This window comes from Cornus florida, unplaced genomic scaffold (assembly GCF_030987335.1).
Source record: "Cornus florida cultivar Cherokee Brave unplaced genomic scaffold, ASM3098733v1 CherokeeBrave_3.0.0_Hap2_Chr09, whole genome shotgun sequence".
Taxonomy (NCBI): Eukaryota; Viridiplantae; Streptophyta; class Magnoliopsida; order Cornales; family Cornaceae; genus Cornus; species Cornus florida.
In genome coordinates this window covers 54,750,690-54,778,641 of record NW_026775579.1, presented here as the reverse complement: position 1 = coordinate 54,778,641, position 27,952 = coordinate 54,750,690, and the positions used below count along the sequence as shown (strand labels likewise).

The following is a 27,952-nucleotide window of genomic DNA, read 5'->3' as shown; positions in this document are numbered from 1 at the left end:
TAAAACCAGCATGTGTGATCCATTTGTTTTCATTGTCCTTTCTTTGCTCTTATCTTCACCATTTTCATCTTCCACACTTCTCAAGATAAGCAAAGGCGTATCCCTCTCTGTGGAGGAACCAAACAATGTTTTGATTTCAGAAAACCATGTGTTCTCCTCCGGGCTTTATCCCGTGGGTGATAGCGCATATTGCTTTGCAATATGGTTCAGTCAATCATTGGATGATGGGAGTCACACGGTGGTTTGGATGGCCAATCGAGACCGACCAGTTAATGGACAAAGTTCAAAGCTCTCCTTGCTAAAAACGGGTAATATTATCTTTGTTGGAAATCTTATCTATAAGTTGACTCAACAATTATGGCAGATTTATTGGGTCTTCAATATAGGCTAATTTTTAGGGATTTTATTTTTATTCTGATTTGATTTGATTTGATTTTATTCTCTTTATTTTGATTTGATTTTATTCTCTTTTCCATATTTGTAATTTTCTGCTTGTATATAATGATAGTCAGGCTCTCAAATTGAGTACGTCAATTTTACCAAGTTACTTTTTGGTATCAGAGCCTCAAACCTACGCCTCCCCCATCTCTCTCTCTTTCACCGCCTCTTTTAATATCTCTCTCTATCTCGTTACAGTCCCTTCCCTATTTTTTTTTTTCACAGACCTTCTCTCTTTTTCAGGTCGTTGTTGCGACAGTCCTAGGGGGAGTCAATCTCCTCTAGGTTCGACCCCTGTAGGGGTATTCCCTTAGTCTTTTTCATGCACTAAGGGTCAGAAGACGTGTTTGTAATTTTTTGGGGCTGCCGGGATATTCGGCAGCATTTTCGGATCAGACTGCCGTGTCTCCGGCTTCTTGTTTTGATCAAAATTAGGTCTATTCCTCCTTTATTTGAAATTATTGGTAATCTGTTGAATTGATCTATTTAATATTATGGCTGAATCAAGTAATAATAAAGAAACTCTCTTTTCGGCGCAACACACACCGGCTCAACGAGTTACTAGTGTGCTGTTGAATGGCCGTAATTTTGCATCCTGGGCTCGTTCCCTCCACCTTTATGTCGGTGGAAAAGGCAAATCAGGGTGGATTTTGGGTACTGAAAATAGGCCAGATATTAAAGATTCTAAAAATGCTCAGTAGGATATGGACAATTGCACCATTTTAGGATGGATGTTTAATTCTATGGAGGAACGCATTTATAATATATTCATGTTTTATGACTCTGTTAATGACTTGTGGACTGTTTTGAATCAAATGCATGCTCATTCTAGGAATGATGCTCGTATTTTTGAATTATATCAAGATATTGCTAAGGCCTCGCAGGAAGGCCTGAATTTGTCTGTAACTGATTATTTTGGGTATTTGAGATCTCGTTGGGAGGAACTAGCTCAATATGAGCCTCTCAGTGAATTTCCTTCTGAGGCAGCCTCTCTTCTTGTCAAACGTCTTGATCGTCAGCATACCTATCAGTTTTTGATGGGATTACGCCCAGAATTTGAACCACTAAAGTCTCAGATCTTGAATGCATCACCAATGCCATCCCTGTTGGAAGCCTTTGCTACTGTTGATGGTGAAGCACGCAGGCACCGTTTAATTCAGCCCTCAATTGTTCTTGTACCAGTGTCTGAGCCTGCTGGGGATAGTATGGCTTTTGCAGCCAACTTTGGATCACGACCTTCTGGAGGTCAGATTATTTGTCACCATTGTGGAGGGGTTGGACATGTTAAGGCTCGTTGCTTCAAACTTCATCCAAAACTGAAGCAAAAATTTTCTAGGAACCATTTATCTGGAACTGGTTCTTCTCGTACTGCGGCTGTTGCAGAAACTCTTGTTACTACTGGTGGATCTACTGTATTTCCTGGATTGAGCCAGCTTCAGTCTCAGATTGGGCATATCCAAGACCAGCTTGGCTCCCTTACTTCTAGAGTTAGTGCTCATTCAACTGCTCCCACTACAACTATTGCTACAGGTACTCCTACTGCATTTCATGTTAAGGCCAAGCAACCCACTTGGGTTCTGGATACTGGGGCCAATGATCACATGACTGGTGAGTTATCAGTTTTTTCTTCTAATGTCATACCTGTTACCCAATCTGTGTATCTTGCAGATAGCTCTACATCTTACATTCACAGTAAGGGTGATGTTTGTCTGTCTCCTGATATTACTCTTTCATCTGTCCTTCATGTACTTAAATTTGCCTTTAACCTTTTATCTGTTAGCCGGCTTGCAAAAAACCTCTAATGTGCAGTTATATTCTTACCAGATCACTGTTTGTTGAAGGACCTTTGTTCGAAGAGGATTTTTGGCAGGGGTTATGAGCGTGATGGGCTTTACTACTTTGGGGAACCACCAGGAATGAGTCTTCAAGCTTCTGTCCTACCTACTTCTAGTGTTTATGATGTTTCTTTTCGCACTTTTAGTCTGTGGCATGCACGTTTGGGGCATGTAAACTTTCAATATCTATGTCTATTGTTTCCTTCGTTAAATAAAGCATGCAAGGACCATAAGTTTCAATGTGAAGTTTGTGAGCTTTCTAAACATACTAGAACTAGCTATATTTCTCATATGAGTCGTGCTCCTAGTATGTTTGATCTTATTCATTCTGATGTCTGGGGCCCTTCCCCAGTTACTGCTTTCTCTGGACATCGATATTATGTGACATTTATTGATGATTATTCTCGTTGTACTTGGGTTTATTTATTAAAAAAAAAATCTGATGTGTTTATTTTATTTACCCAGTTTCTTCAAATGATCAAAATCCAGTATAACACTGTTGTCCGTAATATTCGTTCTGATAATGGACGAGAATATGTTTCGAATGAGTTCCGGTCTGAACTTAATAAAATGGGGATTTTACATCAACTCACTTGCCCCTATACTCCTGAGCAAAATGGCGTGGCTGAACGCAAAAACCATCATCTTATGTCTGTGGTCCGATGTCTTCTGAGTGGTATGCATGTGCCTAAATTCTATTAGCACATGGCTGTTCTTACAGCTGCTTTTCTGATTAATCGTACTCCCAGTCGAGTTTTGGGTGGTAAGGCACCACTTCAGATTCTCCAACCTGATTATACATTGTTTCACCTTCTGCCTCGTGTTTTTGGCTGTATTTGTTTTGTTCATAACCGTAGTCCTTCTTGTCATAAACTTGATGATAAATCTATTAGGTGTATTTTCTTGGGGTATTCTGCTATGTCAAAGGGCTATCGTTGTTATAATCCTGTGACCAAACATATGTATCATTCTCTTGATGTGACATTTCATGAAACTGTTCTTTTTTATAGTAATAATTCTGTGGTACAGGATTCTCTCTCTTGTGATCTGGAGAAGGAGATTTCTCCTATTGTCCGTCCTGTTCCTCTCTTTGAAAATCACACTGTCCTGGAATCTCCTTCTCCATCCATGCAGGGTTCCCCTCCACCTTTGCAGGTCTACTCTCGTCGCTATCGCACTCAACCTCCCCTGCCAGAATCATCTTCAGAACCAGGTCCAGGTAACTCTCCTTCTCCTATTGCTCCTATAATTCCTGAGCGTACCTCCCGTTATCCTACCCGTGATCGTCATCCTCCTAATTGGTATGGTTTTTCTAGTAGCACTAACCACCCTATTTCCCAGTATGTCTCCTATGATGGTCTTTCAGGTGCATATAAATCCTTCCTGGGCAAGATTGGGACCGTTTCTATTCCTCGATCTGTGTCAGAAGCCCTCCAAGATCCCCATTGGGTGTCTGCTATGACAACAGAAATGGATGCTTTACACCATAATAATATATGGGAACTTGTTGCTTTACCTTCTGGGGAGAAAACGGTTGGCTGCACGTGGGTCTTTAATGTGAAGTACTTAGCCGATGGTTCTATTAATCGGTATAAGGCTCGATTGGTGGCAAAAGGCTTTACTCAGATTCCGGGTAAAGACTCTAGTGCTACCTTTGCTTCTGTGGCTAAGTTGACATCTATGCGATTACTTGTCTCCTTGTCTGCTACCCATTCTTGGCCTCTACATCAGTTAGATGTCAAGAATGCATTTCTTAATGGAGACTTACTTGAGACTATATATATGGATCCACCCCCTGGATTTCGGGCTGAGGGGGAGTATGCTGGGAAAGTCTGTAGGCTACGGAAATCTCTTTATGGTCTGAAGCAATCTCCTAGAGCTTGGTTTAGTCGTTTCAGCAATGTTGTTTTATCCATGGGCTTTGTGCGCTGCCACTCAGACCATACTTGTTTTATTCGACGTTGCTCTGATGGTCGTTGCATTATGTTATTTGTATATGTGGATGATATCATTATCACAGGTGATGATGCTTCAAGGATTGCTCAGGCGAAACTTCATCTTCAAAAGTCCTTTGATGTGAAGGACTTAGGTCCTCTTCGATATTTTCTTGGAATTGAGGTTGCTAGATCCCGTCGTGGAATTTCCTTATCTCAAAGAAAATATGTATTGGATCTTCTTCAAGATACTGGCATGCTTGGGTGTCGATCCGCTTCCACTCCTATGGACCCCAATCTTAGACTCTCTATTGAGTCAGGGGAATTACTTCCAGATCCATCCGTGTATCAACGTTTAGTAGGTCGTCTTATCTACTTGACTAACACAAGGCCCGATTTGACATTTGCTGTCAGTGTGATTAGTCAATTCATGCATGCCCCTCGCTCAACTCATATGGATGCAGTCTACCATATTTTGAGGTACCTTAAGTCGTGCCCTGGTCTTGGTTTGTTCTATGTCTCAGGAAATCAGTCTGGACTCTCATGCTTTACTGATGTAGATTATGCTGGATGTAAGACAGATAGACGTTCTACCTCTGGCTTCTGTACTTTCTATGGTAATCATCTCATATCATGGAAGAGTTAGAAACAGACTGTTGTTTCTAGATCCTCTACTGAAGCTGAATACCGAGCTATGGCTCAAAGTACTTGTGAGCTCCTTTGGCTTCAATCAATTTTGGAAGAGTTGGGTCTTGTACAGAAAGGTTCTTCAAGGCAGTTTTGTGACAATAAATCAGCCATTATGCTTGCTTCTGATTTTGTTTTACATGAAAGGTCGAAACATATTGAGGTAGACATTCACTTTATTCGAGAGAAGGTTCGATCGGGTATCATTAATCCTATTTTTGTTCCTTCTTCAGAATAGACTGCAGATGTGTTCAAAAAGTCTGTTGGGCCTTCTCTTCTCCAGTCTTCCATCGTCAAGCTAGGCTTAGTCAACATATTTGCTCCAGCTTGAGGGGGAGTGTTGGAAATCTTATCTATAAGTTGACTCAACGATTATAGCAGATTTATTAGGTCTTCAATATAGGCTAATTTTTAGGGATTTTATTTTTATTCTGATTAGATTTGATTTGATTTTATTCTCTTTATTTTGATTTAATTTTATTCTCTTTTCCATATTTGTAATTTTCCGCTTGTATATAATGATAGTCAGGCTCTCAAATTGAGTACGCCAATTTTACCAAGTTACTTTTATCTTAAAAGATGCTGACTGTCTCACTGTTTGGGCCACCAAAACCACCTCAGTTTCTTTGGTGCAATTGGAACTTTATGACACTGGTAATCTTGTTCTCCATACTTTGGAGGGTAAAATTGTTTGGCAAAGCTTTGATTCACCAACAAATACACTTCTTCCTCAACAGCTATTCACAAGAAACACAAAACTTGCTTCGTCAAGAAGCCAAAGTAATTATTCTTCCGGTTTCTACAAGCTCTTTTTTAATGATGATAATGTACTCCGTCTTCTATTCAATAATCTTGAAATCTCCAGCATTTACTGGCCTGACCCGTGGCAGCGACCATGGGAAATTGGAAGATCCACCTACAACAACTGTAGACCTGCAATACTCGATCTGTCTGGCCATTTCAACTCATCTGATCATTTGAATTTCTCAGCTACAGATTTGGGCAGAGGGTCTAAGAGAAGATTGACGGTTGATGTTGATGGCAATATTAGATTGTATAGTCTAAATGACAAGTTGAGAGCTTGGGTTATTTCATGGCAAGCCATTTCCAACCCATACAGTATTCATGGCATTTGTGGACCCAACAGTCTCTGCACTTATGCTGCTGAAAGGGGTAGGAGATGCAATTGCCTACCTGGACATAAGATGAAAAATCACACCGATTGGTCTTATGGCTGTGAACAAGATTTCAATTTCTCTTGCAACAATTATGAGGCTGTTTTCATCAAGCTTCCTCATGCTGCATTCCATGGCTATGATAAGTACTTCCCAAATCAAACATTGGAGTGGTGTGAATTGAAGTGTTTGCAGGATTGCAGTTGCAAAGGGTTTCAATACATATTTAACAAGTCAAAAGGTTTCTATCTTTGCTACCCCAAGAGTATGTTGATCAATATTAATGGGAATCACTTGATGCGATTTGGAGATTCCATATACATAAAATTCCCAAAATCTAATCTCTCCACCTATGATAAGCCCACTCAAGAATTCCAATTAGATTGCTCGCACCAACTTACAGCACCCCTTGACATAACTTACAAGAAGAAACAAGGAAATGGCACAGTGAAGTTCATGCTGTGGTTCGCTTGTGGATGTGGAGGAGTTGAGATCATTGGTTTCTTGTTCGTTCAATATGTATTATTTAGAAGCAGTCAAGGCTCTCGTGCAACTGAGAAAGGTTACCATCAAATCGCAACCGGATTCAAAAGATTCACCTTTGCTTAGCTTAAGAAGGCATCGCGTAATTTCAGTGTAGAAATCGGGAGAGGAGGTAGTGGTGTTGTATATAAAGGCATATTGTCTGACAATAGAGTTGCTGCAATCAAGCGTCTCAGCGAAGCTAACCAAAGAGAAGCGGAATTTCTAACAGAAGTAAGCACAATTGGGAGGCTTAATCACAAGAACTTGATAGAGATGTGGGGTTACTGTGTGGAGGGAAAGCACATGCTTTTGGTGTATGAGTACATGGAGCATGGATCTTTAGCAGAAAACCTAACTTCCAATTGTCTTGACTGGAAGAAGAGGTTTGAAATCGCATTGGGTATTGCAAGGGGTCTAGCTTATTTACATGAAGAGTGCTTGGAGTGGGTTTTACACTGTGATGTAAAGCCTCAGAACATCCTGTTAGACTCTAATTACCATCCAAAAGTTGCAGATTTTGGCCTGTCTAAACTCTTGAATAGAGGTGGCGTTGATTGTTCAAGTTTCTCTAGGATAAGAGGTACTAGGGGTTACATGGCTCCTGAATGGGTTTTTAATCTGCCCATCACCTCCAAAGTGGATGTTTATGTAACGATTCCAAAATTGATACTTTTTAAACCAAAAAAAAAAAAAAAAATCGGCATGACCTCCCCTAAAAATAAGCCTATCACAACCTGTTTAAATTCATTTTTAACCTATCATGGCTCAAATTCCGAATTCACGGCAATAGTAGATGATAATACACAATCAAATAACCTCAATAATACTTCAAACTAGTATTACTCTCCCCATTCATCAATAAGGTTTACATGTTATCAAATTCACATCCAAAATATCATCTAATAACATAATTATATTACCTAACCATGGTTTGAAAAATAAATACACATTACTACACTTTTGGAGCCTTACAAAAATGGGAGATATACAAAAGATACAAAATGAGCTCCAAGTCATCCTTAAGCTTGTGGAAGATCGGCATCCACTACCTCCTTACCGGTTCCTGGAAAATGTTAAATAAAATGGGGTGAGCATAAAGCTCAGTAGAGAGTGCCTAAGACGCACCTCTTGTAGCCCCGTGAATCCAAACAAAGCATAGGCCAATAAGAAGAGGGGTCATGCAAAATGAGGAAAACACATATTAAATTCCAATTCCAAATAATCATATGTAAAATGCCATGAATGCTATGATATGCGTGTCACTCCCCATTTCTCAGAAAACTGATCGGTTGGTCAATTATACATCAACCTTTGCAATAGCACGAATCATTGTAAAATAGGGCTATTGGTCGGGTAAGTCGAACCACTGGAACTGCGCTAGTCTAAGGCAACCTAAGTGTTTAGAGTCATTCTTAGGATGATGAAGGGGTGTTCATAGAGCTTGTGTTTGTTGTCACTTAACTACAAATTCAGAATGCATACACAATAAATTGAAGGTGATTAAAAGAGAAGATTTAGAGAAGGAAGTCTAGGGAAGTGAATCCACTCCAAACCTCTACACAAGCTAATTATATGATTGATTTGGGGAATTAATGTAGAAATGACCTTGATGAATAGCAATTCATGACTACTATATCATCTTCAAGAAATTCAATTAATTAAAATGTAAGAACAACCTATCAAAGCTCCACATGCTTAAATTACCTAAACTATGGTGCAATCCTCAACATGCTCACTAAGCTAGAGATTGTCAAACAAGTAACCAATTGATGAGAGCACATGATAACAAGTCACAAGGTTAATTCATCAAAAGAAATTCTTAAGCAATGAATTAACAAGCTACTCAAAATCATGCCATTAAAACCATTCCATAGTCTTAGCTCCATTGTCACTATGAAACTACAAGCCATACAACCATGAGATTAAATCATCTAAGACAAGAGTATTTAATGCAACATGATCTTTAGAACATTAAAACATCCATTACATTATGTAACATGCTCTAGATTATGGAACTAGTCAAATACACATTTCATTCCCCAAAATAAATCAAAAACTAGACATGCTTACAAGGAGGAGTTTCATCACCTCCCTAGATGGAGGTTTAGTTATCCATGGATACAAAAATGGAAGAGGAAGAAGAAGACTCCATCTCCATTTTCGAGCTCCTACTGTAGCACTCAAGAACCCCCTTCTCCTTGCTCTCTTCTCTCTCCTCTATCTTGCTAAAGATCAAAGATAGCAAATGTGTGGCCTTTGGTAGCTTTTTATTCTCCAACACACCCTCTCTCTCTCCTCCAAGGAACACCTCCAACCACTTCATAAAGAGGGAAGATGGCATTGAGGAAACCAATGTGCAAGTGGCTGAAATTGAGCCATTTCCGAGTGCAATCTGCCTGATTTTCGAGCACTCGAAAAGTGGTCTCGAGCACTCTAAATTAGTGCAATGTGCAACATGCTCTTCTTGCTCAGCGCTGACCCACTTTGGTAAAACTGCTATAACTTTGTGCCCCAAACTCCGAATGATGATCTATTTGAGGATTTGGAGAGCTGATTCAGTTCTTTAAAAACTTCATGTTTTGATGAAGACCCAATTCTCAAGTCTGGTTGGTCGAAAATGGGGAGAAAGGCAGTACTTCAGTGCTGCCAGGCAGTTCTGCGCACCTCTGTTACGAAGATCATAACTCTCTGCTCCGAACTCCGAATGATGAACCAATTGAAGATTTGGAAAGCTGATTCAGAGTTCTAAATCTTTTATGTTATGATGGAAGTCTAGTTCTTGAGTTTGCTAGGTCGAAAATGGCGACAAAAGTCAGGATCACTGCTGCCAGAAATTCAGAAATGGCATCCTTTTTGTTCAAAATTCCACAAGGCATCATTTTTGCTTCCTTTTTGCACTTTAACCTGAAAATGCATAAAAACATGCAAATGGAGTTAATCTACATAAAATAATTAATAACTGGACTTTGTTAATGTAATTTAGGGCGCTTGAATATACAATATTCGGCGCTTATCACACCCCCAAACTTACATTTTGCTAGTCCCTTAGCAAAACTACAATGAAAAACATAATGACAAGACAACCATGGGCATGCTACTACAAAAATATCATCCATGGTAAAATGAGATAGATACATAGCTCAAATACAACTTGAAACAGACAAAAACTGGAGATGGGGTCATTGGGAAAACTACCTTGCATATATGAAGCATTGATACAAAAAATGGGAAAAACCATTTCAACATGCATGCATCAACATCATATTCCATATAAATAATTCAATTGTGATCTCTTAAATGGAAATAACTCAAACTCTAGTGAAAGTGAATTGGATTCTCAACATGCGGCTTTTACTTTCTTTTCCAATTCCAAGGCACAAGTTTTCAAATCAATGAATTCCCTTTTACATGAAGTCCCTAAGGCATGATTTTATTTTCAAGACAACTTTTGTTGCTTGTTAACAATTTATTTCAACTCATAAGCGAAACATAGAATGGTTGTGCAATGCTAAAGTCCCTTAAGCTTTCTAACCAACCTATGTAGCAAGCGTTAGGCCAACAACTCCCAAACTAGACGGCTTTAGGGTGTTAAGTGTAGAGACACTCCAAAGGACTTAATAGCTCAAGTTGGAAAGGCTACGAACTCTAGCTAACCATGTTTATTACAATTTTTTTTTGAATGACCGTGCAATGTTTAAGTCCTTTAAGCTTTCTAACCAACCCTTGTAGCAAGCGTTAGGCCAACAACTCCCAAACCAGACGGCTTTAGGGTGTTAAGTGTAAAGACACTCCAAAGGGCTTAATAGCTCGAGTTGGAAAGGCTACGAACGTCAACTGGTCATTTTTCATTTTTTTTTATATTTTTTTTTAATTTTTATTTTTTTTTTAACTTAAATCATGCCAAAGATATTCATCTATCAGGTTCATCAAATCAGATTAACTAGGCCAAGGTCAAGGTTGATCAAGCTGCATGCCTCACAGTTAAGTTTCCAATGTGCATCTGTGCATTGTGAAGCTTATAAGAGTGTAAATCCAGCAAGAATCTAATTGAAACATTTATACAGACTAATTTGAATCTACATGATCATTTTAACTCAAATTTTTCTTTATTTTCAAAAATTTCAATTGCTTCTATACACAAGGTATTAAACATATATTTCATCTCCGACAAGTGTCAAGTTATACTATCATTGCTTAGCAAAAATTATGAAACCAAAAATATGCCAAGAATGCTTTGATGCACCCCCAAACTTAAACTACACAGTGTTCTCAATGTGGGACATGGATGCAAGTTAGAGACAAAAATGACAAAGAGTATAAAAGGAACAACAATACCTAGGGGGAGGAAACGGCATTTTGAGACAAAAACCCCCAAACTTGAATTGGACTACGCAACCTGGAGAGCAACATGAAGAACAAAAAGAAACAACCACAAACAGCATTAATAGCACAAGCATAAATACAGAAAAAGAATGTAGCGAAAGTTAACAGAACAGAAAGAATTTGAATTGCAAAAAGAGTTTACATGATGACAAAAAGAGTTGTACAGGGATCATGTCGACTAGAGCAACCTATACATAGCAAATTCTTACAGTTCAAAAGGAAAACAAAAGATACAAGAGAAATAGTTACATATGAAACAAAAAGATAAGGTCCACACTCGCAACAAGCTACTGTCCAGAAGGTAAACGGGCGAGGATGGAATGGAGGAGAGATTGAGTCTTACGCCATTCAGCGGAAGCCAAACGACGGTCCTCAGCAGCGACACGGCGGTCTTCAGCAGCAAGACGACGATCTTCTTCAGCACGTGAAGAAGTCTCACACAGAGTCTGAGTGCACGCGGACAAAGAATTCTCAAAACGATATAGTCGCTCATGAATACCGGCAATGGAAGCCCGGATGAAAGCCTGGTCCTGGTGAGAGTCGACCGAAGGCTCTACCCTTGCAGCGGCTGCGGCGGTGGAAACAGCCTCAGAAGGAGGAGGAGGTGGAGCATGGATGAACAGGGGGGCAGGAGGCGGAGGGGTACTAGAATGGCTCAGAACATTGATCCACCGGCGCTGGGTAAAAATTTTAATTTTTTCGCTTTTTGGTTCATGGGGAGGAACAACGAAACCCTTGTGCTGAAGGAGCCAAGTGATGAAAAACGGCAAAGGCAATTTCTGATTTTCAACTCGCGGAACCCGTGCATTATGAGCATCATGCCAAAACTTCATAAATATGGTCCAAATGAGCTCTGGGATGGAGAACCATTGGCCTTGGTCCATGGCATATAAGGCTTATAGAAGGAGGCCCCGACGCTCGGTGCTATGCACCAAAGGGCAGACATTGTGCTTGAAGACAGTGTCAATGAACCATAGTCGTTCCGGAAGATTGGTTTTGCGGATAAAAGACTGGGGCCTAGTAGGATCGTCAATAGTGCAAATGGCAACGGCAATCTGCTCCACAGTTAATGTATCCGGCTCCTCATATAAAGGGAGATTTTCACGATTGACAATGTCATCGGGGCACTCAATGGGGCAACCAGAAACCTGAATGATGTCAGTCATAGTGAAAGCATAGGTGGTGCCATCAATGGAGGTAGTGAGAGAAATGGGTGGCTCTTCAGGGCATTGAAGATTCTGGTAGAAGAGGCGCACTACACGGGGGTAGGCAACCCTGGCAAGGGGTGCGCAAATGTGCTGCAGACGCCGGTTAGCCAATTCGGCTACAGCCCACGAAGTTGTGGGTAGAATGTCAAAGGCATCCGTGAGCGGAAATGAGAGTTCGTAGTGGAGTTGTTTGCGATCCCAAGGATCACGTGGTCGCTCACGAGTGACAGCACGGGCACCCGAAGAGGGTCGAGGAGGGCGAGAAGGACCGGCACGAGACATTTAGAGGGGTGGACTTGGTTGAGGAATTTCAGCGAACACCTGGCGTGCACCACAAAAAGGAGAAGGTGAAAATGAGTGGGGTGGAGGATGAAACCCAAAAATTTTTGGCCCTGCAATTGTAATAACAACTCCCAAACAATCACAAATCTCCATTGCATGCAAGCCCATCCTCCATTGATACCAAAAATGTGAAAGAGAAAGAGAAGGAAGAAACTTACCCCACAATGGAGAACCAAAGGCCCTTTGTGCGTGGGAGAAGTGGTGGGGATGGGTGGGAGGTGGGTGAGGGTGCTTGGGTTAGAGGAGAGTGGGGAAAAAGGTGGAGGAGGTGAAGTTGGGTGTGCATGGGGTGGTGAGGTTTGAGGGTGGTTTGGTTGTGGAGTTGGTGCGAGAGAGAGGAAGGTTTAAGGTCGAGGGAATGATGGTTTGGGAAGGGGGTGGGTTGATGAGAGAAAGACCGAGAGGGAGTGAGAAGTTGGTGAAGCTTGAGGAAGGGTGTTGGGGTGGTGCAGCAGGTTGGGTTGATGGTGGAGGAGAGGGAGTTGGCAGCCGAGGAAGGGAGGTGAGGTTGAGTGAGATTGGTGTGGCTGTGGTTTTAAAAGGGAAGGAGAGAGAGGCTTGGTTCGAGCACTCGAAGGGTGCCTTCGAATGCTCGAAATGGGGGCAGTGGCCTCGGCTGGTTTGGCTGAGAGAGCCTGGGCAATGGCGAGCACTCGAAGCTTGGGTTCGAGTGCTCTGGAAATCAGTAGAGAGGGGTGGGTTTGGGGTGGGGTGGTGGGTTTGTTGTGGAGATGGTTGGCATGGTGTGGGGTGCATGGTTGTGACATGCATGGCTGCAGGGTGGCTGAGAGTGGAGGTGGGGTTTTGGTTTTGGAGGTGGTGTGGGTTGGGGTTGAGAGGAGGTTCGAGCATGGGAGGGTGGAAGTGGGTATGAGGGTTGGATGCCGATATAGAGAGAGGTTTGGAGAAGTTGAGGAGGTTGGTTGCTGGAGGAAGAAAGGTGGTGGATGCATGCATGCATGCACCTCCATGGTGGCTGAGAGGTGAGGTGGCTTGAGGGGGTGAGGTTGGGTGGTTGGTTAGTTGGTTTGTGGGTGGCTGGCATGCATACATGCATGGTTGATGGGTTTGAGGGTGAGTTGAGGTTGATGCATGCAAGAAGTTGATTGTGGGGATGGTGTATGGTTTGTGATATTAAAGAGAGAGGTAGAGTGAGTGTGGTGGGTTTGTGGAAGTGCCGAGAGGGTGGTAAGCTTGGGGGTGGGAGAAAGAAGAAGATGGTTTGGGGAAGTGGATGAGAGTGGAGGGTGGTTGGTTGGTTTGGAATGGTGGGGTGGTGTGGGTTGTTTATGTTGGGAAGTTGGCTTGTGTTGGGGTTGGATAGTTGTTGGTTTGTTAGTGAGAGAGAAAGAAGGGAAGATGGTTGCTGGGTTGGAGGTTGGGGTGTGGGTTGCCATGAGGGATGAGGAAGAGATGGGTTGAGGATGATGCCGAGAGGTATGCATGGAGAGAGTTCATGCATGGTTTGGGGATGAGTGAGAGGTTGATTTGCAGGGGCATGCATGGGAGTTGAGGTGTGAGGTGGCATGGTGTGATGCTGAGAGGGGTGTTAGAGGTGTGGAGGTGAGTAGGTTCATGGTGTGCCGAGGAGTGGTAGTTGCGAGCACTCAGCAGCTTTGGGTTTCAGCTTCGAGCACTCGAAATCCAGTCTTCGAGTGCTCGAAATCATGGCAGTAGCTGCGAGATGCTGGGCTGAAAATTTGGAGCAATCTAAATGGGAAGCTAGAGTGCTCTAAATGAAGGCAGTAGGCTCATGTTGTTGGGCTGAAATTGGATGGTAGCAGCGAGCACTTGAAATGAGAGATAGAGTGCTCAGAAATGAGGCAGTGAGCTCATTAGGCAATATGGAGATGGAAATTGCAATGTGAGCAACATTATGAGAAGAGGTTAGTTGACAGGGGGCATCAGTATTCAACATAAGGCAACATGGAAAATGAATGTGGCAATGTGAGGCCATGCAAGCAAGATGAAGGAATGTATGCAACCCACAATGGCTCGGATATGAAAGAAGGCATGCAATATAGAAATGTATGGAATGCATGCATTTTTTTTTTTTTTTTTTTTTTTTTTCAAACTTTGCAATTTCTAATGCATGGAAAAATTGCCAACTTTCAGAACATCACACAATGCATGAATGAAATTTCTGGAGAAAATTTTAAACTTGCAAATTCATTCCATTCCAATGCATGGGAAATTTTGAAAGTTTTGTTTTGAAACCTTGCAATTTTTCAACTTTTTAAACATCTCAAAGGCATGAAGAATTTTGAGAAAATTTTCAAACTTTTTAGTAAAAATGAGAAAATATGCACATGAGTCGCATTTGAAAAATCTAATGAAATCGCTAGAAAGCGATGGAGACTTCTGGGAATGAAAATTAGAGTTGAGAAGGTCTAAGAAAAATCAGATTTTTGGCTTTTCTAAACCGTTTCCCATAAAATTTTGCAAGGCACGAGCAATTTCAAAGAGAAGGAAGCTTGGAACATCGAAAGAATTTATTCCCTTGCTTTGCTAAATTTAATGTCGATAGCTAGACCAAGCTAGAGCAGGCACTAATCCTCATAAATTGGATCCGTCAAGAGGTCTTCCTCAACTTTTCGGGTTAGAATTGTGCCGTCAATGCAAGGCTTAAGCCTTTGGCCATTTACCTTGAAGAGTGATCCACTTGCAGGATCATGAAGTTCGATTGCTCCATGAGGAAAGACGGTAGTGACAATGTATGGACCATCCCATCTTGACCGGAGTTTATCGGGAAAGAGTTTCAAGCGGGAATTGAAAAGCCAGACCTTTTGTCCCGGGGCAAAAGACTTTTTGACGATATGTTTGTCATGAAAAGCTTTAGTCTTTGCCTTGTAAATTTTTGCGCTTTCATACGCGTCATTACGCAATTCCTCAAGTTCATTTAATTGCAACGCACGATTAGAGCCGGCTTGTTTGAGATCAAAATTGAACCTTTTTTATGGCCCAATAAGCACGGTGCTCTAATTCTACCGGGAGATGACATGCTTTGCCAAAGACAAGTCGATATGGTGACATGCCAATGGGTGTCTTATAAGCTGTCCGGTAAGCCCAAAGCGCATCGTTTAGCCTTATGGACCAATCTTTGCGGTCCGGTCTAACCGTTTTTTCCAAAATGTGCTTAATCTCCCGGTTAGAAATCTCTACTTGACCACTCGTTTGAGGGTGGTAAGGTGTAGCAACCTTATGAATGACGGAATACCTAGCAAGGACGGATTTTAGATAACGATTTCGGAAATGAGATCCGCCATCACTAATGATTGCTCGGGGCGTACCAAAACGACTAAAGATGTGAGACTGAATGAAATGGATCACGACTTTATGATCATTGGTTTTGGTAGCCTCGGCTTCAACCCATTTAGACACATAATCCACCGCTACAAGGATGTACTCATAGCCATAAGAAGATGGAAATGGTCCCATGAAGTCAATCCCCCACACATCAAAATTTTCAACAATTAAAATGTTGGTGAGGGGCATCATGTCTCTTCGGGACATGGATCCAAGTTTTTGACATCGTTCACACGATTTGCAAAAATTGTATGCATCCCGGAACAAGGTAGGCCAAAAGAATCCGCTTTGAAGGACTTTGTTAGCGGTCTTTTTGGCACTGAAATGGCCTCCACAAGCAAGAGTATGGCAAAAATTTAAAATGCTTGTGGCCTCGGTTTCAGGAATACATCGCCGGATGATTTGGTCCGGGCAATACTTGAATAGTTCCGGATCTTCCCAAAAGAAATGCTTGACTTGGGAGAAAAACCGGTCCCTCTCTTGTTTGGACCAATGAGCTGGAATTTTGCCAACCGCAAGATAATTGACAATATCCGCAAACCATGGAAGAGTAGAATGTGAAACTTGAAGAAGTTGCTCATCCGGAAAGGAATCACGGATGGCTGCAAATTCTGAAGATTTCTCAATAAGTAAGCGAGAGAGATGATCGGCGACAACATTGTCGGTCCCTTTTTTGTCCCGGATGTCAATGTCAAACTCTTGAAGTAAGAGGATCCATCGAATTAAGCGGGGTTTTGTCTCTTTTTTCGCTAACAAATGCCTAAGAGCGGCATGATCTGAAAAGACGATGACCTTGGAGCCAAGAAGATAAGAGTGAAATTTATCCAAGGCGTACACCACAACTAGCAATTCTTTTTCAGTGGTGGTGTAGTTCAATTGGGCATCGCAGAGAGTTTTGCTAGCATAATAAATGACATGCGGAAGTTTATCCACACGTTGGCCCAAAACCGCCCCTAATGCATAGTCGGATGCATCACACATGATCTCAAAGGAAAGAGACCAATTAGGGGGTTTCATGATTGGGGCGGAGGAGAGGAGAATGCGAAGTTTGATGAAAGCTTCCATGCAAGCGTCATCAAAATTAAACGGAACATCCTTGGCTAAGAGATTACACAAGGGCCGTGAGATTTTGCTAGAATCTTTGATGAAGCGACGATAGAATCCGGCATGGCCAAGAAAAGAACGGATTTGACGGACGGAATTCGGAGGAGGAAGATTATAGATTAACTCAACTTTTGCCTTGTCGACCTCGATTCCCCGCTTAGAAATGACATGTCCTAAAACAATGCCTTCTTGGACCATGAAGTGGCTTTTCTCCCAACTTAGAATGAGATTCGTCTCTTTGCATCTTTGGAGCATAAGAGATAAATTTTTGAGACACGAGTCAAAGGAAGAGCCAAATACGGAAAAATCGTCCATGAAAACTTCCAAGAACCTTTCAACCATATCGGAGAATATGGACATCATGCACCTTTGGAACGTTGCCGGTGCATTGCATAGACCAAAAGGCATGCGTCGATAGGCAAAAGTACCAAAGGGACATGTGAATGTTGTTTTCTCTTGATCTTGGGGGGCGATTGCCACTTGGTTATAGCCGGAATAACCATGAAGAAAACAATAGAAGCTTTGGCAGGCTAACCTTTCTAGGATTTGATCAATAAATGGGAATGGGAAATGATCCTTCCTAGTTGATGAATTGAGTTTATGATAGTCAATGCACACACGCCACCCGGTGGTGGTTCGTTGTGAAACGAGCTCACCCGCTGAATTTTCAACAACGGTGAGCCCGGATTTCTTGGGGACAACTTGTGTGGGGCTCACCCACTTGCTATCAGAGATAGGATAGATGATTCCCGCATCTAGCAATTTGATCACCTCTTTCATGACCACTTCCTTCATATTTGGATTTAACCGGCGCTGGACCTCTCTAGTAGGCTTTGCGTCATCCTCCATATGAATACGGTGCATACAAATGGAGGGGTCAATTCCTTTCAAATCTGCCACTGTCCAACCAATAGCTTCTTTATGCTCTTGGAGCACCGCTAAAAGGTTGGTCTCTTGGTCTTTTCGAAGGTCCAAGGCAATAATGACCGGAAGGGTTTGCTTTGGACCAAGGAACACATACTTGAGATGGGCCGGGAGCGGCTTAAGCTCAAGTTGTGGCGGAGATAACAATGATGGGACCGGAGGAGTGGTGGAAAGTTGGGGAAGTGGTTCTTTTGGAATTTTCCAAGGAGGTACATCCATGATAGCATTAATATCAAGCAAGGAATTGACTTCTTGAATGGCTTGATCAACATCAAAGTTTGAGAAGTCAAAATGGGACATGCAAGTTTCAAGGGGATCTTTGCTTAGGATGAAGGGGAGAGATTCTTCGACCACTTCATCGATGACATCCACAAGAAAACAATCATCCTCATTGGAGGGATGTTGAGTTGCATGAAAGATGTGGAGTTTGACTTGCATGTTTCCAAAAGCAATGTCCATCACCCCGGTTCGGCAATTAATTGATGCATTAGCCGTGGCTAAAAATGGCCTACCAAGGATCACGAGAATGTGCTTTTTTGGGTCATGGACCGGTTCCGTATCAAGAACCACAAAATCTACCGGGAAGTAGAATTTGTCCACTTTGATGATAACGTCCTCGAGAATACCTCGTGGTTGCTTGACCGATCTATCGGCAAGTTGCAAAACCACGGAAGTCGGCTTAAGATCTCCCAAACCAAGTTGTAGGTAGACCGAGTATGGAATTAAATTCACACTAGCTCCTAAGTCAATGAGGGCCCTCTCGATTTTGCTATCACCAATGACGCACGAGATTGTGGGGGCACCCGGATCCTTATACTTCGGGGGAGTGCTGTGCTGAATGATAGCACTAACATTTTCAGTCAACCTCACTTTTTTTGGCAAATGATTTTTAGAAGTGCACTTTTGAGTGCACAAATCTTTAAGAAATTTTGCATAGGGAGGGATTTGCTTGATAGCATCCAAGAGGGGCAAGTTAATCTTCACTTGCTTGAAAACTTCCCACATGTCTTGAATTTTACAATTCTTGTTCCCAAAATGTGTCGACTCTTGAAGACGTTGAGGAAACGGAGCTTTTGGCTCATAAGTAGTTTCCACATTTGGGGAGACATGTGTGGGATTTCCGTGAATGGTATTTGGACAAGAATTTGGATTAGAAGAGCTTGAATTTGGATTTTTCAAAGGAGAAACTTCCTCACTTTTGTCTCCATCGACCTTGTTGTCAACCACTCTACCACTCCGAAGGGTGGTGATAGCTTGAACTTGTTCATGAGTCGGCCCACTCGGAGGAGGGGTTTCGTCAATCACATGCATTCCTCTAGGATTTTCAAAAGGTTGAGAGGGAAGCTTGCCCTTGTCCTTTTGAAGCAATTGATTCACCGAGTTAGCTATTTGGCCCACTTGATTTTCGAGATTAGCTATGGATTGAGTATGAGAGTGAACCATTTGGAGAGTAGGCTGCAAGGATGTCAAGAGTTGCTTGTTGGCATCCATTATTTGCTTATTTAATGATTCCATCATTTGCTTGTTTGCAGCTACTATCTCGTCAGTTGGACACACAGGAGGTTGATTGGAGACATTTGGATTGTAAGGAGGACGGTAGCTTGAAGAGGCTTGGAAAGGTCTACCTTGATATTGAGAAGAAGGCTGATTTTGCCGCCCTTGGTTTTGGAATTGGGAATTCTGTGGGGCTTGTTGCCGCCACGAGAAATTCGGATGATCTCGCCAACCCGGATTGTAGGTGTTGGAATATGGATTGTTCCCGGGCCGCGAGAACATGGCATTAGCTTGCTCTTAGTTGGGACTAGGAAATTGCTCCGGTGTGGGGCAATCTTCCGAGAGATGGAATGGACTAGTACATGAAACACAAACTGAACTTGTCGAATTTTGAGACAATGAAGGAGGAAGATGTGGTGCCATCAATTGGTAGAATTTATGAGCGATGGCATCCACTTGAGATGATTCCTCCCTTATTGACCTTGGTTGACAAGGGTTGGTGTTGTTTGGAGTGGTTGCGGTCGGAGCCCTACAAGAATTGTGTTGAAGTGAATTTTCACTCAAATTCTCAAGTAAGGTCCAAGCCTCATCCGCATTCTTGGACATGAACATCCCACCACAAGAAGAATCAACCATAGAAAGCTTGCACTAATTGCCATTTTGGGATCAAATGATGAGGACATTTTCGAAGAAGATCTTGTAGCCTTTCCCAAGTCTCGTGGAGTTGTTCTCCATCAACTTGAGAAAAGCTTAGAATGGAACGCCTCATTTGGTTGGTTTTACTCACCGGATAGTACTTCTTAAGAAATTCTTGTTACAATTGAGCCCAAGAAGTAATAGAGTTGGGAGCGAGGGAGTTCAACCAATATTTTGCCCTATCCTTTAGGGAGAATGGGAAAAGATGGAGATGAAGTTCATTGTCCGGAAAACCTCTCAACTGGATGGTCGAACAGATTTCAAGGAACTCATCAAGATGCTTATATGGATCTTCATTATCAAAGCCATGAAATGATGGAAGCATTTGAATGGTACTAGACTTGATCTCATATTGAGCTGCATCGATGTTTGGCATCACTATACAAGAAGGAGAAGCATAGGTGGTAGGAATGAAATGATCTCTAAGAGTCATTGGTTCTACATTAGGAATTTCAGCCCTTTCATTCCCCGGATTTTCTACGTTATCCCCCCATTATATTGAATTCAGTTTCAAGGTCCCTTGTAAGAGTGGGTTCCCTAAGGTTCCGTCTAGGAGTTCTTTCAAGTGAATTTATATCAATAGGCGAGTCAAGTGTGGGAAGAGAGAGTGACCTACGGCCAAACATCAACAATTCACAACAACATCATCACAACAAATCTTTATCATCAACTCCACATACGATGTTCCCTTTCTCCTCAATTATCAAGACAGAAAATAAATGGCCACGACAAGGACCGATGCTTGGAATTGAAAATACACAATTGAAAAAGCCTCGACAAGGGCTTGCAATTTATCTACTTCTAAGCTTAACACATGCACGATATTCACAATTTGAAACTAGAAGTCAAGAGACTTACCTGGGGTCCTCTAGACTTCCAATTTGCTAGCTATCCCACGGCGAGCTTCGAGTCCCTAGAATCTTACAACACGAAGATGATCAAAACACACAAGGAATATTCACAAGACACAATATGCACAATTAAACTAAATTTAACCCTAGAACTTTGGTCACTAAACCGTTTGCAGTCCCTGGCAACGGTGCCAAAAATTAATCGGTTGGTCAATCATACATCAACCTTCGCAATAGCACGAATCATTGTAAAATAGGGCTATTGGTCGGGTAAGTCGAACCATTGGGACTGCGCTAGTCTAAGGCAACCTAAGTGTTTAGAGTCATTCTTAGGATGATGAAGGGGTGTTCATAGAGGTTGTGTTTGTTGTCACTTAACTACAAATTCAGAATGCATACACAATAAATTGAAGGAGATCAAAAGAGAAGATTTAGAGAAGGAAGTCTAGGGAAGTGAATCCACTCCAAACCTCTACACAAGCTAATTATATGATTGATTTGAGGAATTAATGTAGAAATGACCTTGATGAATAGCAATTCATGACTACTATATCATCTTCAAGAAATTCAATTAATTAAAATGTAAGAACAACCTATCAAAGCTCCACATGCTTAAATTACCTAAACTATGGTGCAATCCTCAACATGCTCACTAAGCTAGAGATTGTCAAACAAGTAACCAATTGATGAGAGCACATGATAACAAGTCACAAGGTTAATTCATCAAAAGAAATTCTTAAGCAATGAATTAACAAGCTACTCAAAATCATGCCATTAAAACCATTCCATAGTCTTAGCTCCATTGTCACTATGAAACTACAAGCCATACAACCATGAGATTAAATCATCTAAGACAAGAGTATTTAATGTAACATGATCTTTAGAACATTAAAACATCCATTACATTATGTAACATGCTCTAGATTATGGAACTAGTCAAATACACATTTCATTCCCCAAAATAAATCAAAAACTAGACATGCTTACAAGGAGGAGTTTCATCACCTCCCTAGATGGAGGTTTAGTTATCCATGGATACAAAAATGGAAGAGGAAGAAGAAGACTCCATCTCCATTTTCGAGCTCCTACTGTAGCACTCAAGAACCCCCTTCTCCTTGCTCTCTTCTATCTCCTCTATCTTGCTAAAGATTAAAGATAGCAAATGTGTGGCCTTTGGTAGCTTTTTATTCTCCAACACACCCTCTCTCTCTCCTCCAAGGAACACCTCCAACCACTTCATAAAGAGGGAAGATGGCATTGAGGAAACCAATGTGCAAGTGGCTGAAATTGAGCCATTTTCGAGTGCAATCTGCCTGATTTTCGAGCACTCGAAAAGTGGTCTCGAGCACTCTAAATTAGTGCAATGTGCAACATGCTCTTCTTGCTCAGCGCTGACCCACTTTGGTAAAACTGCTATAACTTTGTGTCCCGAACTCCGAATGATGATCTGTTTGAAGATTTGGAGAGCTGATTCAGTGCTTTAAAAACTTCATGTTTTGATGAAGACCCAATTCTCAAGTCTGGTTGGTCGAAAATGGGGAGAAAGGCAGTACTTCAGTGCTGCCAGGCAGTTCTGCGCACCTCTGTTACGAAGATCATAACTCTCTGCTCCGAACTCCGAATGATGAACCACTTGAAGATTTGGAAAGCTGATTCAGAGATCTAAATCTTTCATGTTATGATGGAAGTCTAGTTCTTGAGTTTGCTAGGTCGAAAATGGCGACAAAAGTCAGGATCACTGCTGCCAGAAATTCAGAAATGGCATCCTTTTTGTTCAAAATTCCACAAGGCATCATTTTTGCTTCCTTTTTGCACTTTAACCTGAAAATGCATAAAAACATGCAAATGGAATTAATCTACATAAAATAATTAATAACTGGACTTTGTTAATGTAATTTAGGACGCTTGAATATACAATATTCGGCGCTTATCAAAAACAACCATACTTTTCAAACTGTTAATATAACCCGCCCTTTGGTGACCCCGCAGCGACACGAGAGGAGGATTGGCTAGTGTCCCTGACCCTTGGTAACCCCGCGGCGTCATTATGGGGCCCAGCTAGCTCAACCACGCTAGGGCGACTCCCTAGTCCCCTCTAGGCTATATTAACCTCCGGCCCTTTGGTACTCCCGCGGCGACCGGGTTTCTCAAAAAAAAACTTTTTCAACAAAGCTTTCCCGAAAATCCCCATTCTTTCATTTTTCAAAAGTCATTTCCATACGTGCAATCCCCAATGATGAATTCATGAATGCCACATACTTTCAATGTTGTAATATAAGGGATTTCTAACATTTGTCATGCCATGACAATATCATAAAATGGGGAATTTAATACCACAATTTACCACACATGCTCACAATAATCAACTAGATATTTAGCATTATAATAAGCATGATAAATCAACCATTTATCACAATTTCCATACAATCCAACAAATACACATAAATATATGTTTCACATACACAATTAAATCATTTAAGGAGTAATCCATCTAAACTAAGCATGCTTATCACATAAGTCAACAAACACACAAATATAAAATCTTTATATGCACCATTAAATCATTTTTAAAGCAATCAACCTTAAATCAAGCATGTTTGGTCAAAATTCTAGAGGAATAACTCACTAAGGTACAAGAAAAGTGTGAATTAGACACCTTTACCTCTAATTGAGCAAAAACCCCAATTTTCTTCACAAACCCTAGAAATGGGTCCTAAGATTCGAACTCCAAGGAGTGCACTAAATCTGAAATCGCTTGTATGGATGTGTAGAACTTGACACGAGCTTCGTTTTGCCTCAAACAACACTCAATTTCGATAAGAAATGAGATCAAGATCTTGCTTCAAAGTTTTGGAAATTAAAATGGAAAGAAAAACAGAGAGAAAGAGGGGAAGAGAGAGGCGCACGTGAGAGAAGGAGAGAAATGAGACCATTTGTGGTCTCTTGGCCCTTAGTTGGTTTAATGGTAGGTTCCACCACCTTTTATTTTCTTTTTCCTTTAACTTTTTGCTTAAATTTGAGCCATTACACGACATAATACACATATTATATATACACCTATGCACATAAATACACAGACATTACAGTTTATAGCTATGGGATCGTCATGTTGGAGATGTTAACCAGAAGGAGCCCAACTTGTGTCCAAACCATGGATAATAATGGGGAAATGAAGCAGAGAAGCTTGGTCACATGGGTGAGGGAGAAGATGCATGGAGCTACGGGAAACGCATCATGGATTGAAGAAATTATAGACTGTACCATGGATGGTGAATATGACATGGATAAGAATAAGATGGAGCTTCTGGTTAGAGTGGCTCTGGAATGTGCAGATCGGGAAGACAGAGATGCAAGACCCACCATGAGCAAGGTTGTTGAGGTACTTCTGGGTCATGAAAGTGATGACTCTTAAAATTATGGATATATGGCAATTTATAATTTTGAGTATGTTTAGCGTTTTATATATTGGTTTCTAGTTTCGTATCTTGTTTTTGGTAGCTACTAATGTCTGCTATGCCTTTCGCTTCATCTTTATTTTGTGGTTAAGTGCTTGTAGATATTTACTTCTCCCTGTATTTGTTCTGCACCAAAATTTATGACCTTGCAACTCCTTGTCAAGATCTTGGTGAGTCAATAAATAAATAAATAAATAAGTCAAAATTTTGGTGGTAAAGACTAGATTTTGGTATATATAAGTCCAACATTGCATCATCCACTTTTTAAAAATGTTGAGGGTTCAAGTTTCAAGGGCGGCCATGTGTATTGTAGATGAAAATGCTCAGAGTCATGCATGCCATCTCTTCCTTCCATAATTGATTAGGTTCTTTCATAATAATGCATATATCACGGACTGCAGGTTTGAAATTTTAGATGGGTAGGTTAGCTTTAACTTGCAGATTTTGGCCTGTCTAAATTCTTGAACCAAATTTAAAACAGAAATCACCCAAAATGGGGAAAAAAATCTTTATCTAGAAAAGGCTACCGTTGAAAATTAATAATGTCTCAATTTTCAGGGTATTAAAAGGTTATGGCAATTTCGTCATATAATCGAAGAGTTGAAAGGTCATGAAATAATAGTAAAAAGCCCAAGAGGCAAATGAACAACAGGCTAACAACTGTAAGATATTTCGGTGCAGAAGAAATTCATGAAAGAAGAAAAGGTAGTCAGATAAGTTGCTCCCAAAAATAAGGTGAGATTCTGGAAACCAATATACAAACATCTTAACATACTCAGAATTATAGAATATATATAATCCAAGGACTGACTTTTAAAAGTCATCATTTTCATGGCCTAGAAGTACCTCCACTACCTTACTCATGGTGGGTCTTGCATCCTTGTCTTCCTGATCAGCACATTGCAGAGCAACTCTAACCAGAAGCTCCATCTTACCCTTGTCATATTCACCATCCATGTTACAGTCTACAATTTCTTCAATCCACGCTGCATTTTCTGTAGCTCCGTCCATCTTCTCCGTCACCCATGTGACCAATCTTCTCTGCTCCATCACCCCATTGTCATCCATTGTCTGGACACTGGTTGGGCTCCTTCCAGTTATCATTTCCAACATGACGATCCCGTAGCTGTAAACATCAACTTTGGAGGTGATGGGCAGATTAAAAACCCATTCAGGAGCCATGTAACCTCTAGTACCTCTTATCCTAGAGAAGATTGAATTATCAATGCCTCCTCTGTTCAAGAGTTTAGACAGGCCAAAATCTGAAACTTTTGGATGGTAATTAGAGTCTAATAGTATGTTCTGAGGCTTTACATCACAGTGTAAAACCCACTCCAAGCACTCTTCATGTAAATAAGCTAGACCCTTTGCAGTACCCAATGCGATTTCAAACCTCTGCTTCCAATCAAGAGTATTGGAAGTTAGATTTTCTGCTAAAGATCCATGCTCGATGTACTCATACACCAAAAGTCTGTGTTTTCCCTCCGCACAATAACCCCACGTCTCTATCAAGTTCATGTGATTAAGCCTCCCAATTGTGCTCACTTCTGCTAGAAATTCCGCTTCTCCTCGGTTAGCTTCGCTGAGACGCTTGATTGCTGCAACTCTATTGTCCGACAATGTGCCTTTATAGACAACACCACTACCTCCTCTCCCGATTTCTACACTGAAATTGCGTGACGCCTTCTTAAGCTCATCATAGGTGAATCTTTTGAATCCGGTTGCGATTTGAAGGTAACCATTCTCAGTTGCACCAGAGACTTGACGGTTTCTAAACAATACATATTGAACGAACAAGAAACCGATGATCTCAACTCCTCCACATCCACAAGCGAACCAGAGCAGGAACTTTACGGTTCCATTGTCTTGCTTCTTCTTGTAAGTTCTGTCGAGCCGTGTTGTAACTTGGCGCGAGCAATCTAATCCGAATTCTTCAGTGGGCTTATCATAGGAGGAGAGATTAGATTTGGGCAATTTTATGTATATGGAATCTCCAAATTGCATTGAGCCATACCCATTAATATTGAGTAACTTAGTCTTGGGGTAACAGAGATAGTAACCTCTTGCTTCGTCAAATTTGAATTGAAGCCCTTTGCAACTGCAATCTTGCAAACACTTCACTTTACACCACTCTAAGGTTTGATTTGGGAAGTACCCAAAATCATAGCCATAGGATGCAACATCAGCATGAGGAAGTTTGATGAAAACAGCCTCATCATTGTTGCAAGAGAAATTGAAATCTTGTTCACAGCCATAAGACCAATCTGTGTGATTCTTCATCTTATGTCTTGGTAGGCATTTGCAACTCCGACCGCTTTCAGCAGCATAAGTGCAGAGACTGTTGGGCCCACAAATGCCATGAATGGTGCATGGGTTGGACATGGCTTGCCATGAAACAACCCAAGCTCTCAACTTCTCATTTAGACTATACAATCTAAGATTGCCATCAACATCAACCGTCAATCTTCTCTTAGGCCCTGTGCCCAAATCTGTTGCTGAGAAATTCAAATGATCAGAAGAGTTGAACTGGCCAGAAGGATCGAGTATTGCAGTTCTACTGTTGTTGTAGGTGGACCTTCCAACTTCGAATTGCCATGCTCGCTGCCACGGGTCAGGCCAATAAATGCTGGAGATTTCAAGACCAACGAATAGAAGGCGGAGTATGTTGTCATCATCGAAAAAGAGCTTGTAGAAACCGGAAGAATAATTGCTTTGGCTTCTTGATGAAACAAGTATTGTGTTTCTCGTGAATAGCTGTTGAGGAAGAAGAGTATTTGTTGGTGAATCAAAGCTTTGCCAAACAATTTTACCCTCCAAAGTATGGAGAACAAGATTACCAGTGTCATAAAGTTCCAATTGCACCAAAGAAGCCGAGGTGGTTTTGGTGGTCCAAACAATGAGACGGTCGGCATCTTTTAAGACAACATTACCGGTTTTTAGCAAGGTGAGCTTTGAACTTTGTCCATTAACTGGTCGGTCTCGATTGGCCATCCAAACCACTGTATGACTCCCATCATCCAACGATTGACTGAACCATATTGCGAAGCAATAGGCATTATCGCCCACTGGATAAAACCCGGAAGAGAACACGCGGCTTGCTGAAACCAACACATCGTTTGGTTCATCCACAGAGAGAAATGAGCCTTTGCTTATCCTGAGAAGTGCTGAGGATGAAAATGGTGAAGATAAGAGCAAAGAAATGACAATGAATAAAAATGGATCACACATAATGGCTATAACTACGTAAGTGTTGAAGGTAGATTTATTTTATGCACAACAAAAAAATTCTGTGAGAGTGCAGATGTCCATATATATTAGGATGTGTGGTTGAGGAAGAAGAATTTACGAGATCTCTCCATTAATTTGAATAATGTATTCTGATTAGGTAAAAATAGTAATTGTCATCCAATATTTCAGACACGGTACATTCATATCTAATGTACCAGACATGTAATAGTGGACTCGATTGATTTCTCTTCAGGAGCATCTGATGCTAACCTACCAAATTGTGTCAAATCGCTGGATCAATTGGTCATATTTTCCTGCTCAATTGTGTCAACTCACAGGATCAATTATTATTATTATTTTATATATA

General features: G+C 41.3%; 1 protein-coding gene, 1 long non-coding RNA gene and 1 pseudogene across 2 annotated transcripts; 1 reads left to right on the top strand and 2 right to left on the bottom strand.

Annotated features, from left to right (window-relative positions):
• LOC132273975 (putative receptor protein kinase ZmPK1) lies at positions 1-24,652 on the top strand (annotated as a pseudogene).
• On the bottom strand, positions 7,416-23,924 carry LOC132273976 (uncharacterized). Its single transcript, XR_009470312.1, has 2 exons — positions 23,565-23,924; positions 7,416-7,657 (listed from the first exon to the last, which is right to left on the bottom strand). It is a non-coding gene; the product is annotated as an uncharacterized LOC132273976 (long non-coding RNA).
• Positions 24,653-25,098: 446 nt separating the features above from the next.
• LOC132273294 (putative receptor protein kinase ZmPK1) lies at positions 25,099-27,585 on the bottom strand. The gene has a single exon (XM_059774281.1). It carries the CDS (start codon positions 27,583-27,585, stop codon positions 25,171-25,173), a length of 2,415 nt encoding a protein of 804 aa, XP_059630264.1. The 3' UTR covers positions 25,099-25,170.
• Positions 27,586-27,952: the final 367 nt, after the last annotated feature.